Here is a 13121-nt window from a genome sequence, read left to right as displayed (position 1 = left end):
CGATATACGCCTGCTGTTGCCCCAGGAGAGGTAGGGTGTGGATGAAGCAGCGGTGATGTCATGGTAGGACTCATCATAGGTGAGCATGCCGGAACAGATCTCATACGGCCAATGGGCACCAGAGGTGTCGTAGCTGTTGGTAGAACTGATCCTGTAAAAACAAAACATGTTTCAATATTTATACCCACAGACTCCTCATTTAATAAATTTTACTGTATCATTTTTCAAGAATGACGATTCCTCGTATTCTTTTCTTTGTGACATTCCAGCTTCAACTGTCTGGTTTTTTTTTAATGTAAATTGTTAAAACAAAGTGAAATCCATCAATCCCTTAAAATAATAAGCAACCTGGGGCTCGATTCCGGTTAACTTTCCGGGCCGGAAAAGCCAATCATGAAACTACCATCAGCCTATTTCAGAAAGCGTGTCTTTCAACAAATATACAAGACTCGAAAGAAAAACGTTAGTTGCAAAGTATCATAAATCGAACCGCCTCGGTTTAAATGATACAAGGTATTTTTGGTGGATTTCTCAGGCCGCTGAAGAAAGGGCTTAAGCCAAGTTACTGCATGATGGCTCGGAATCGATTTTTGTAAGATTTACGGAGGGATTTTAAGAAAAGACGACGGCTACGACTACGAAAACGCCAAAAACAATAATATCATTGGTTAAAAGAGCATAAATAATCGAGCAGCACGGATTTTCAGTAGTGAATATGTTAGCGGTCCTCTGCCTAACGACGACGTGAAATCATCAAATTTGTTGTTTTAACGACAACGTAAGCATGCAACAGAGAATCTTTCATTCTTTGTTTTCACTCTGAAACCGCTCGTACCAATGTATTTTTAGGATACTTCTCCCATATTGTTCAACGCTGATATTCGACAAGATTTCCAATAGAAAAAGTCAATCTTGTAAAACAAAAATAAACTAACTAAACGTTTACCAAAAAGTTGAAAGCATGAAACAAAAGTTAATCGGCTTTCCAACAACCGGGGCCCAGATATGCAAGAAATTAGCTGCTCGTTGATTTCAATAAGCGTCACGAAGTGTCTCCTTGCTCTTCGCCAGGAACACGTACTGCTCCGTGCATTGCACTTTTAGGGGATTTCGTCGCTTTTTAAACATCCAAGTTATTTACAGCCAGGAAAGCAAATGCAAACATCATATTAGACAATTTTTCGGTGCAAACTTTCTTATTCTGAGTGCTCATGAATGTAAAGAGCCCATATGATAAAAGGCTTATTGACTGAGTTTAGGTCGGGCCGGACAAGAATATATTTGACAGCCAAGGGACGATTTGTGTTGGATGTCAACAGTGAACGTGCATCCTAACCCTAATCCTAACATTTCTGGGCATAAGACCCTAAGATACAAAATACAAACCTGTCACAATTGCCCCGTTTTCTCTTTCCGAATCACAAGACTTAGAGGTGAAAACATCGGCTTGAATTCGAGGCTTAGCTGACGAAATCATTGGGCTTGGTTCCACTTGCTTGATAACTTCAACCACACTATTAAGTTTGAACCAAAAACGTAACAGCATTTAGCCATTTACATAGTAAGAAACTCAAACGTTAGCTCATGAAAGATAGTGTTTTCAGGGAACGTCACAGCCACGTCGCAACCGCCCTTGTGGTTAGTGTTCCAAAGGAAAGAAACTGTGTGCTCTTGCAAATGCAAGTACATTCTTATATTTCGGAAAACCTGTATAGCCTGTATAGCAGGTTAGCTACTCGTAAACTTGTAACTCACTATCACTTGTTCGTTGGCCGAAAGATATTTAACACAACCCACTACCTAAGTTTGAGAGAAAGCACAGTGGTTGGACAATCAACAAACAGCGTCTATCCCCCGTTACCTTGTTGGCGGCCATCATTTTTCAGTAGCAATAACAAACATTCCGTTATCGGCGAAGTGGAGGTTAACCAATCAGAAAGCGTTAAAAGTTATACTTTTTTTGGAGCTTGGTAACAAGATTTAACAATTTGAACTATATGAGGCCATCATTACTCTGATCCAATGCACCAAAACCATCTTTCACTTCGACGAGACAATATCAGCAAACAAATGAATCAACTACTACTGTCCAATTTCTGGTTTTTCCTTCAAAATTCAAATTTAAAGTGGCACTACGACCAAAAAAAATTTTTTTTTCCTTTGGATTTCAAAACTATGTTAACTAAACACTAACTCACCCAAGTTTTAAGTTCTGATTTTAAAAAGACACCTGTTTATTTTAGCTGGAATTTTCTTATTTATTGGTCCGCCATTACAACTTTAAAATCTTGAGAGAGCTGGGTCGCGGAGAAAATGACGTCAAACACTCACTAGTTTAAGAATGCAATGCGTGTGTACGCGGCCTAATTAATATGCAGCAAGGGAGTTTCGGGCTTTCAGACTTTTCAACCCGTGTTTTGCATATATAATAAATTGCGTTTACACGCTGAAATTTTAAGCTAGTGAGTAAATGACGTCATTTTCTCTAGATCCAACCCTCCGAGGTCCAATCGGCCAGTTTTGAACGTGAGTAATGGCGGACCATGAAATCCAAAACTTACACTCAAAATAAACAGCCTTTGGATAAATTTCAAAGCTCAAAATTTTGCCAGTTTTGTGTTAAGCGAACACGCTTTCAAAATCTGAAGAAAAAAAGGAATTGATTTTTTGATCATAGTACCACTTTAAGCAGCTAAGACTGTGGTACCAGAAAGAGGATAGTTATGTTTATCATCAAATCTTCTTACTATTATTGAAAGATCATAAAGCAGTATTTGGGCGACAAATACTTAAGAACAGTGAGAGACAACTTTGTGTTTGAAGAAGGTTTTACATATCTTGTTTCTTTCCTTTAAAGACGTCTAGGACGATTACACTTTAAAAAAGGCGGATAATCTGGTTATGATGCGTTATCCGTTTTGCAGTAAAATAACAGCAGACACCTTTCATTCGACGATACTGATCCTCTGATTAAGCTCTTTTTTCATAGGCCATTGGCCTCTTTCATAATGGCGGCCAAATAAAATATAATTTTGTTTCAATGTTAATAAGCCTTTCTAGCCTCGCTTCTACGAGCAAATTTCAAAGGAATATTTGTTTCAAAATGCAGGCAGTTGGTCTAATCAACATAAACACAAAAGAATATAAGAGGCCGCCATTTATGAAAGTGGTCTATGGAAAAGGACAACAACACAGTCGGTCTTTACAGTTGGGAAACATTTTGATATTTTGTCCAATATTCAATTGTGGGTCCCCAACTGTTGCCACGACAACGGTACAGCACTACCGAAAGACACCCTAAAATTCAGTTTCTTAAGAATACCTTTAAAACTAATTCTGTGACCTGGTATTTTTTTCCAATTTCGAAACCCAATTTAATTGTTTTACTTAAGAAGTATAGTATGAGAAAATTTATTTAGCAGAATTTATGGAAATGTAGAGTTATTTATGGAAACGCAGTTCGAAGATGAAAGGAAATTCAATTAGATAACTTTTTTTTAATTTTAAAGAATGCGAAGAAACGACTCTTACTTGTGGACAAGAAATCAGGGTCGGGCACTTAGCTACGTTTCGAGTTATTGCTTAATACATGCAACAAAAGTTATTTCCAGTCCACTTTTTGATTCATCAGCGAAAGCGAGCAGTTAGGTATCGCGCGTGTGGCTTACGCGCGCGCGCGTTCATCGCGAGTTCAAACCCTTGAAAATCTCTCTATTGCATTTTGTACCTACCAGTCATCTGGATCACAATCTCGAAACCCTTTGGCGAAAGGGTTGCTTGCGATTTTAAGTTGAGTTATCTGAAACAAAAGAACGAGTGGTTCGTAAATCACACAAGGGTAGTTCAGTCAGTAGCACATTCTTACCGCGCATGATTTCCTACATGTTTAGAGCGCATGAGTGCGCAAACTGATCACGTTGATTCTCAAATCGTACAACGAGAATTTGATTAATCGTCACAAGACACATACAAAAATCACTCATATTCGTTATAGAGTAAGCCACGTTTACGTACGTATGACCGAGTTGGAATCGGAAACCGAAAAAAATGCCTTGCGTCAGCTGTTCTAAGGGTGGACAGCACTAGTTATCTACAATTCAATTTCACCGAAATTGGATTATAGTCAACTTAGAGTTAGACAAATTAAGTAAATGGATAAAACTTCACTTAAACATTTAAAAAATTACAAGAACTCATGATTTTTTTTTTTTGGCCAACCTCTCAAACGAGGCCACACGGGCTAAAGCAAGTGCCAGCGTCGTTTACCAGATAGATTGCCATAAATTGGTAGATAGTCAGATAGACAAATCAGTGAACAGACAGACAGATGTAAAACACTCCAAAAAAATCACCACGAATCATTCCAGAGATCATGTGTCTAATAACTGTGTGAAATAAGGAGAACGCATTTCTTCTATTCATTTTCTTTGCTAATTGAATCAGCTCGGATCAAACTGAACAGTTAATGGACTTACCATGTGGTTTTGATAAGCAGTCACAGCCATGAATTGAGTTTCAGGAAACAAAAATGTCCTCACATGTTCAGTACTCGCTCCCAGATCACTGGTCATTGTACTTCTTTCCTGATTGTCGAGTACCAGGTGAAAACGAGGCTGGTACTTGTGCATGGAGTTGAGAATTATCTGAAGACAGAAGAGAGCGACTTAATTGCTATCTTAAGAATTATTTCAGTGGAAAATCCCCGTGGGCCTCCAAAATACCTTTAATGTTCCATTACCTCATCGTTAGAGAGCTTTAGATTCTAGAACAAGAACGACTACGAGTGCGAGATTTTCTCATAGAACAACAGTGAGCGCGCACAAACCAGCGTTATTTTAGCGGGAAAACTTGATACCGCCGTCATTTTGGTACGAGGCTTTGCAAAAATGTCGTCGCGTCAAAACAAGTCAACAACACGATAGCATTTTCGGCATTTTTCGAGCAGGAAAAGGCTACGATGCTGAGCAAGTTATGCTTCAAACAAAGAGTAAGTAAATTTTCTACGTATTTTCGCTAAAAACAGGCAGTCAAATCTCGTTCTCGTCCTCGTACTAGAATCTCAAGGTCCCTAATGTCACCTTCATAATCAACGCTATCAAGAGATGGTAAATTCTATCCTGGTTCTCATCTTTTAAGAGTTCCGTTTTGGTATTAGTGTTGTCTAGTTCCTTTGTCTGATTTCGTGAAATAGTTTCGCTTTGGGAAAATTCACCGACGTAATTATCGACATTATTATCAATATCACGACAAATCATTGCTATCACCCAAAGAAACAGCTGTCAAAGGGGCAAAGAAGGCTTAAAAAACGTTACTTTGAATTCCTTAGTGATTATGGTTTTGAGTAACTTTAATTGAAATGGAACTGAAGGTTATTTGCAGCAACACTGAGAGACTCCTCATTATATAGTGGGTATAAAGACTTGCAAATAACAACCCAGCCACGATTTGTTCTGTAAATATAGATGAAGACGGAGAGTATGACATCATATATCTGAACTCGGGCGTTCTCTGCGTTTCAACATATTCAAACACAATATATCGGCGAATCGTAGAAAATATTATTCATATTTAAAGAGGCTTGTGTATTGGCTTTGGATAATCGCGTACCCAGATCTCGCTCTGTCACTGGAAATGTGACCGTAGGAGATCTGGGTACGAGATTAGGCTTTGGATACTTAGAAATGATTTATGCAACGAAAACTGGTGCCGCAGTTTAAGCGTTACGTAACGCCTCGACGCAGCGCAAGATGGCGAAGGAGGACGCAGGTATGGAAAACTTAAACCACTGAAATTTTTACTAGACATAAGTACAAAATTTCAACTTACATGTCCATTGTCGTCCATGAGGTTGTTGGTGAGTTTGAGTTTGTCAAAAGACACGATTTGCTTCATCCATTGCTGTCCAGTACAGGGTGAGTCAGGGTGAATGTGTACTCTCCCGGGTACACTAGAGTCAGCTTTACCCGCCACCAACCATTTGGAACTGTGGAATGCGTAGCGGTAGCGTTTATCATCCACGGGAACAAAGTCCATCATTAAGATGTACTTTGACGATGGGTCTAGTCCGTGTAACCGCACTTGAAATGGAGGAAACATTCGCCTAACGAGAAAAGGGAAAATGGTTTATTTTTAACTAACAATTTTGATCAGTTTCGAAATTTCAAAAAGCAGATTTTTGTAGTAATAGCCGGATGTTTTGCTGGTTTGAAGCTTTCTTTGCTTTTTATTTTGGGCATATCTCAAAAGCCAAGAAGTTTTTCAATTAACTGAATAGCATTATGAAGGCTTATTATTTTTCACATCATGGGACAAGCTTTGGTAAACTTGCTGTGTACCCAAACAATCCAACTGCAAAAAAGACACCAGGTAAACGGTAGCGAATCACCCCTTAGCTCTGTCACGAGAAATGATCTTGATTACAGCATTAGGCAAGGGACGAGGAACTGAAATTGGTTTGTTACTCTATCTACTGTTCTTTTGAGTTTTTTCCTTTAACTTGGGGCTAAAAAGCCTTGTTCGTTAGGCCAGGGTTTCCTTATACCGAAGAGATTTCGGTTAAACAAGGTACCCCCCTTCCCCCCCCGTGATAAAATTAGATGCTTCATCCCCCAAATGCGAAGCACTACATTTTTTGTAAACTAACTTCTCCAATCGGAGATTAAGTGTTTTTTTAAGTTCAAGTTTAGACAACCACGAGGGGTAACTTGCTTTGACAATTTCACAACACCTAACTGAAGGAGTAAAACTTCGCTCTTTTCCACTATGGATCAAAATACATGGCGGAAGTAACTTGTTTTTGTTTTTTTTATTTCTCAAAATATTTTTACTTTTCAAAGCGTAGGCATTGTGAGTTATGTCAGGGGATCCGAAAAGGGATCATCTACATCTCAAATGGAAGTGACATCCCATTAGTTTCGAAGTTGTTACAAAGATTACGGCCTTAGTTTTAAAACCAACAGATTTGTTAGAGTTTCAATTTTCTTCACTTTGTTTATTTTGTTTGACCAAAGAAAAACATAAACATATAAATGTGTTTCTTCCAAAAAGGATGTAGTTCCGACAAAATAGTTTTACTCGCGTCTGATAGGACAAAACGAAGATTACAACTTTGAGTTGGAAAGTCCAAACTTCGTCGAGCTATTCCTGGAATTTTCCATTTAACTTTATCTTAGGAATAAATTTTGTCGTAGATAAATGATCACGATCTTTTAAAAGAAATACCACATAGTTACAGATAGCAAATGGAAGGGTCACATCCCCTGAACGAATTCAAAGCCAGAACCTCCTTTCCTATAAAGTAGAACTTTGACTTCCAATATTACAGCATTGGTTCCGAATACGTTAGGTCGCATTTCAGGAAGCACTCGTCATTTTCTTGTCTACTATCGGCGTCCAACTTTGGCTTTTAAGAATGCAGGGTTAGGGGCTATAATTAGGCTATAACGGAGGTTCGCAACAAGAGTTTCTTTTGATGGAGTTTCAAAGATCCTTACACAAATCGTTGTAGACACAAAGCTTACAACTTTGAGCGTGAAATGCTGCGTGTAAGTATATTCAAAGCCAAGGTAATCTTCGTCTTGGGCGGTTTAGCGGAGAAAGCGCGTGCTCTGTTGACAAAGTCAATATTTACATACGACTCCTCGAACACCTCCTACACAATGTCACTGTTTTCGAAGCTAGTGTGTTCCGGTCTCGAGTTCGTTGTGCTAATGTTCGTTGTGCCAACGCTCCCATTCCGTGTTTATCATAAGTTTAGTGTTCAAAGTTCTTGTATGATTTTCTCTTCATTCTTTCAACCAATGCAGTACCTTAGGTGATACCAATGGGTAGCTTTCTCAAAGTATTGAAAATTTACTTAAGTCATGGAAACCTGCAACTTTTGATTGCGCAGTGAAACGGTTACTAGCCTTTTCATGAGTTTCAAGACGAATTATTTCTAGGTGATGCTATTTTTCAAGCCAAACAAGAACTTTTAAAGTTTTAATCCACAAATTTATATGTGATGAATTCACTGGATCCGTAATGGCTAGTCAGTCCAAAGGTGCGCCTTTGGGGAAGACTTCAATCGGGGTAGCGATGAGTTCAAAAGTAAGTCTAACTAGGCTGTTATGCCTTTAATCAGTCCTTTGGCAGCGACAAGAAGAAGATTTCAGTTGAACTGTTCTAAACTTCGTTCACCATGTACTGTATCTTTAAAATTGCAAATTGACGTTAAAAGTAAAGTAAAGTAAAGTAAAAGCAACCATATTTAACGTCGATAACTCGTAACACTAATTCAACTGACAAATCTGAGGTCGACGGTGCGTTTATTTTATTCCCCCCTCGCCATCAGTGCTCCGTTTTAAGGGTATTTAAAGCTACTTAAGCTACACAGAACGGAAAGAAATCGAAAAAGGGATATGAGATCCGGGAATCGAACTCAAGACCTATTGCACCGAGGCCGCGCACTAACCGACTGTGCCATCCTCGCTACGTTGTTCTCTAGATCGTGGCAAAAGAATTGCTTACGACGAAGGAAACAGGAAATTGTAGTCAACGAAACGATAATTCTACTAATAGCAGTCTGTCGGGTTTCATTCTCATACAGTAACTCAAAAAAGTCCCCTTTTGTTTTTTTCCTTTTATCAAAATGATTCTTGTACCATGAGGAAATGCGAATCAGAAAACTTGGGTGAGATTTAACCTCCCTGGGTACTATTCATGTTTGTGGATACATGTTTGTGGATGAACTATTGTTCAGTGAAAGAGCGGAAGTGGGTTTCAGAACCTTGAGGCGAAGCGAAGTGGTTTGAAACTTGACAAATGCACGACCCACGAGTTTATTGAACAGATTCAAAATGAAAATCTGTGGAGAATACGGGAATGTGTTTTTTTCACGAACGAGTGCGATTATTTTGCACTTTTGTTGTTTTGAAGAACTTGCTGGGCACAAATGATGTGGAAGCTTCCTCTGGGAATAGGTTGACGAGATTTAAGACTGCAGACTAGTTCACAACATGGCTTCGAACATGTTGAAAGCAAACTTTTCGTGATTATAAGAGCAATAAGGAAGAAAGTCAGCTATTTCAACGAACCGTTCCGAGGTCACCCGTTGCGCAAACAAAAGGTCGGCCATTGCACTAAAGATAATTTTCTTCCATCCGATAAAAGGTTTTGGTATATACCAAAGACGCGCCCTGATTGGCTACTCAAATTTCGAATATCCTTTGTTTTTTTACGTCAGAGCAATGCGTAATCATTGCAGGAATAATGAGTTAAAATCATCTTTTTGTGTTATATTATCTCACTATTTTAGTATATACTAAAACAACTATTCATCTCAGTGTTGTGAATAAGTGTCAAATACTAATAAGGATGACGTTTTGATACAAAGAATGCCAATGAGGCAAAAGACAATACGTATTAGCTCCGTTCTCCCGTTTCACTGAAATGAAATACCTCCCTCGGGCTATTCATTTTGACAGTGTTTTACTGGGTTTTCAAAGGCAAAAGCTCTCCCGTTACAATGAAACGGAATGATTTCCTCAGGTTTTACTGGATTCTAAAACTGCGGCCTATGCACGTGACTGATTTGAAGTGGACGCCATAGGTTGTTAGGGTAATGAACTATTAATGAGTGATGGCCATCTCAAAGTCTGAAAAATGGAAACAAAGTTAGAGAGAAGTTTTTTTTCACTCATATAGTACTATCCATTGAATTGGTGTTCGCATAAATAAATAAGGCCTGTGCGGAACTTTGTTAGTTATTAGTCTTGTCTTGTTCAAGTGGTGCTGTTTATTGGATCTCTGGATCAAATATAGAAGTACCATCAAAAAAACTTGTGACTATGGATTTCCTGTGGGATTTTGTGTTATGATGCGTACGTTGATATAATGCGCAAAGACTTGATTTTCAGCTTTTCCCTCGTTCATGTGTAACCTCGTTTTTCTCCCACGTGACATATATTTCTTGAAGTCCTCCGTTACTTTTTCTCTATTCGAAGTATTCTTCCCATCACCCAACAAATTTTGAAAATTTCATTCACCTCCTCAACCAAACTTGAGCCAGAAGTTGCCTCTCACCTCTACCAGGCATAATTGCAAAACTCGCCAGTGGGCAACATGAACCACTAATTTTCCTTTTTCTCTTCAGGAAGACCAAGTGTCTCGGAATAATGATAACTCGTCACAGTATAAGAACTTTAGGAGCATTTTAAAGTAAAAATAGCTTATTTTTTGGTTAGTTATTGTGAAAGCAACACAAAAATCGTGCTACATGAAATCAGGCGGGTTTAAACGCTTACAAGAAGTCTTCCGTCAAAGTTTACAATCCAAAGTTAAGCAAGAAATCTAAATAGCACACTCATACCGTGGGTGCAAATTTGCAAATAAAAATACGATTGAATGGCCAAAGATAATAAGCTGGCTTGAAAGAATGGCATATTTGTTTGGAGTTGAACTAAGCTCTTGCCAAAAATATCCCCTCCGTTGCTCACAAGTCAATTATCCACTTGAAGGCAAACAAGAAAAAGCCGAAACGCCCGCACTCATTTCCGTGGTAAACCACATCTGTAAATGTCGCCAATAATGAGGAAAAATGTAGGCAAAAAAAGGGTAAAAAAACTCCCATCGTTCTTAAATCTCATTATGCGATTGGAATGAAAGCGTCTTTAACGCTCCATTTCATTTTTAATTTATTATGCATCTGGAAATTTGACTGATTTGTCAAAAAGGTCTCGATAAATTCCAGTGCCGGACATCTGCCCGGGGCTAATCTACAAAGTCCACAAACCGACGATATCAAAGTTTGTGTTTTTTTTTTGTAAGTTTACTTTTTTGCATAACCATAACCCCAAAATGTTGTAAGAAGATTTCGAGAATGTGAAGATTGCAAAAACCGAACACTGCATTTTAATGCGCCACGTTTTTTTCGTTACTATCGGCTAAAGCCATTGCTCCCTAGTTATTCATGTAATCTTACAACTTTTAATTAGCTTAGTATTCATGCAACTTCCTGTCCCTCTCAACTTGACGGATTTATTTTCTTGGCTTATATTTGTGTTCATCAATACAGGAAAATTCGAAGGAAATCAAGCGCGCTGTACAGCAATGTTTGACCACACGCGCTTTTCGTTTTCTCACATCTTTTGTTCTCAGAGAAAACAAACACAAGCCTGCTTCATAATGGTTCCTTGTTGTGATAGCGCTGGTTATGAAATCAAAAACATTTTTTCCGGCTAATGGAATAAACAGACTCCCTCTCTCTGATAATAAACGACCCAAAATGCGATGTTATTTTTGCCATTCACTCGTGAGAGGGCCAGTAATTAGAGATTTCCCTCAACGTTATCGAGAATTTGATAACGGTGTCAATTTTGCGCAACTTTTCGTACAAGGCCTCTATCCCCATCCTTTCTCAAGACAGCTAACAAGAAGCTCTTTCCACCACGACTTTATCAGAACAAAGCATTTTTTACTGAACATATTTGGAAACTAAACACTCTTGAAGCATGAAGTCACTTCTTTTATGCCACATCGGTTGAATCAAATAATGCAAGGTGTGAAAAATGCAATTTTATACTACCGCAACTCATAAAAAAACTCCTAGACGATTGTCTTCATTTCAATTCTTACTCTCTAAGCTTAACCTTTACCTTCTTGAACAAGAACTGTTATCGATACGTTGGAAATTTTTCCAGGAAAGTGCAAGTGTGTAAAATTTAACGATTATAAAAGAATACCTCAAACTTACCTTCCAGCCTTGGTTACAATCATCTCTGTACCAAGAGTGTGAAAATCATCCCACAAATTTTTCATTTCAATGTCTACTTTAACATTCATCAGCTGAGTGCAAGTCAGTGAGTTGGCTGATGGAGGAGAAGAACTCGTACATCGCTCGTTGTTTCTTCGTGACACATGCGTCGATCTCGTGGCGTCCGTTAGAGAGACTTCAGGCGATTTATGAACCTTCTTTCCCGTGCCTGCATTTCTTAGCCTCTCTATAGTAAACAAAAACAAAACAAGCAGAAAATTAAGAAGGTGCTGTATCCGTTGACCGCGTGCGAGGTGCTGAAATGTTCACTCACCTTCCATATCTTTAGTCAGTCTGAACGAATCCCAGTTGAACATTGTCTGATGATTGCCGATGCTCATGAACTCGGGGAGCTGTGAAGCGTCCATCAAATGTGCAATCGAGAATGCGTTCGCTTTGGGTGAGAGCAGTCCGGATAGGTCCATTTAACGACCAATCCGGTTGCTGGCCGCTTAATTGGTTTACAGGGCGAGGAACGTCGCAGAGCGGCTGCCAGTATTTCAAGGAGAACTAGAGCTGAATGAACGCGGATGCACTGGCGTCTTGTAACGGAGAGTGTTAAATCTTGAATGATGCGCACTTCTGGCGCGCTTGTCTAAAGATGGAATTTCCAGTATCTTTGGCCCCGCTCTCGAATTATGCCCCGCTGTCATTCATCGCAGTCATTACGAAAACAATAACTGTCATCTGCGTGGAGAAATCTTCGAGTGGAATTTTGAAGGAGATTGCCGCGGAATTAGGAGGATGCGCGACTCTCGCTTTCGCTTGTTTATGTGGTCTCGAGATGGTTCTTGATTAAAATTTCCCAGACGCAAAAGAACCAGTTCTGAAGCAAATCTGCCAGCAGCTCTATCATAATAACTCAATCCTTTCATCCTGTTAATACACCCTGAGGACACTATAAAATTGCCATAATTTGATCCTCCTGCTATTGTTTTTGTTAGTGCACGTGAGATGTTTAAGAGCTCTAATACGCAATCTGTTCTTTAGCTGACTGGAAAGCTGTTAAAATTTCACATCATCGGGTAGTTATGACAAGACTAAACCTTGAGAGAAGGTCATTTAACTATAGATGGCTTAGATACGCTCACAGCTCTTAACTACTCCTCATTTGAAAATCCCGTTACTTTCAATTCGGCGCATCTCCTTTGTTGCAAAAGAGGTGTTTTTTGCGCAAACACTAAAACTCTTAGGTGTTAGAATTACAATTTAGTTGACATTACTAAACAAACTCTCATGACAAGGGATCTGACTTAGAAACAATTACGCCATAATTCTTTGTTATCATTTGCTCGCCTTTTATTAACGAGGTGTCAATCATTTGGGGTGA

General features: G+C 38.9%; 1 protein-coding gene across 1 annotated transcript in view; it reads right to left on the bottom strand.

Annotated features, from left to right (window-relative positions):
* Positions 1 to 12715, bottom strand: part of LOC138047075 (T-box transcription factor TBX10-like) — a 13490-nt gene extending 775 nt beyond the window's left edge. The window contains exons 1-7 of the mRNA XM_068893769.1: positions 12066 to 12715; positions 11732 to 11978; positions 5827 to 6100; positions 4476 to 4643; positions 3732 to 3799; positions 1387 to 1514; positions 1 to 151 (exon numbers count right to left, since the gene is read on the bottom strand). The exon at positions 1 to 151 is cut by the window's left edge and continues 775 nt beyond it. Of these exons, the coding sequence (XP_068749870.1) occupies positions 1 to 151; positions 1387 to 1514; positions 3732 to 3799; positions 4476 to 4643; positions 5827 to 6100; positions 11732 to 11978; positions 12066 to 12216 (1187 nt within the window). The 5' untranslated portion in view covers positions 12217 to 12715. The remainder of the gene's footprint in view (positions 152 to 1386; positions 1515 to 3731; positions 3800 to 4475; positions 4644 to 5826; positions 6101 to 11731; positions 11979 to 12065) is intronic.
* Between the last annotated feature and the right edge of the window lie 406 nt (positions 12716 to 13121).

This window comes from Montipora capricornis, chromosome 4 (genome assembly GCF_036669925.1).
Source record: "Montipora capricornis isolate CH-2021 chromosome 4, ASM3666992v2, whole genome shotgun sequence".
Lineage (NCBI taxonomy): Eukaryota > Metazoa > Cnidaria > Anthozoa > Scleractinia > Acroporidae > Montipora > Montipora capricornis.
This window is presented reverse-complemented; position numbering and strand designations above follow the sequence as displayed.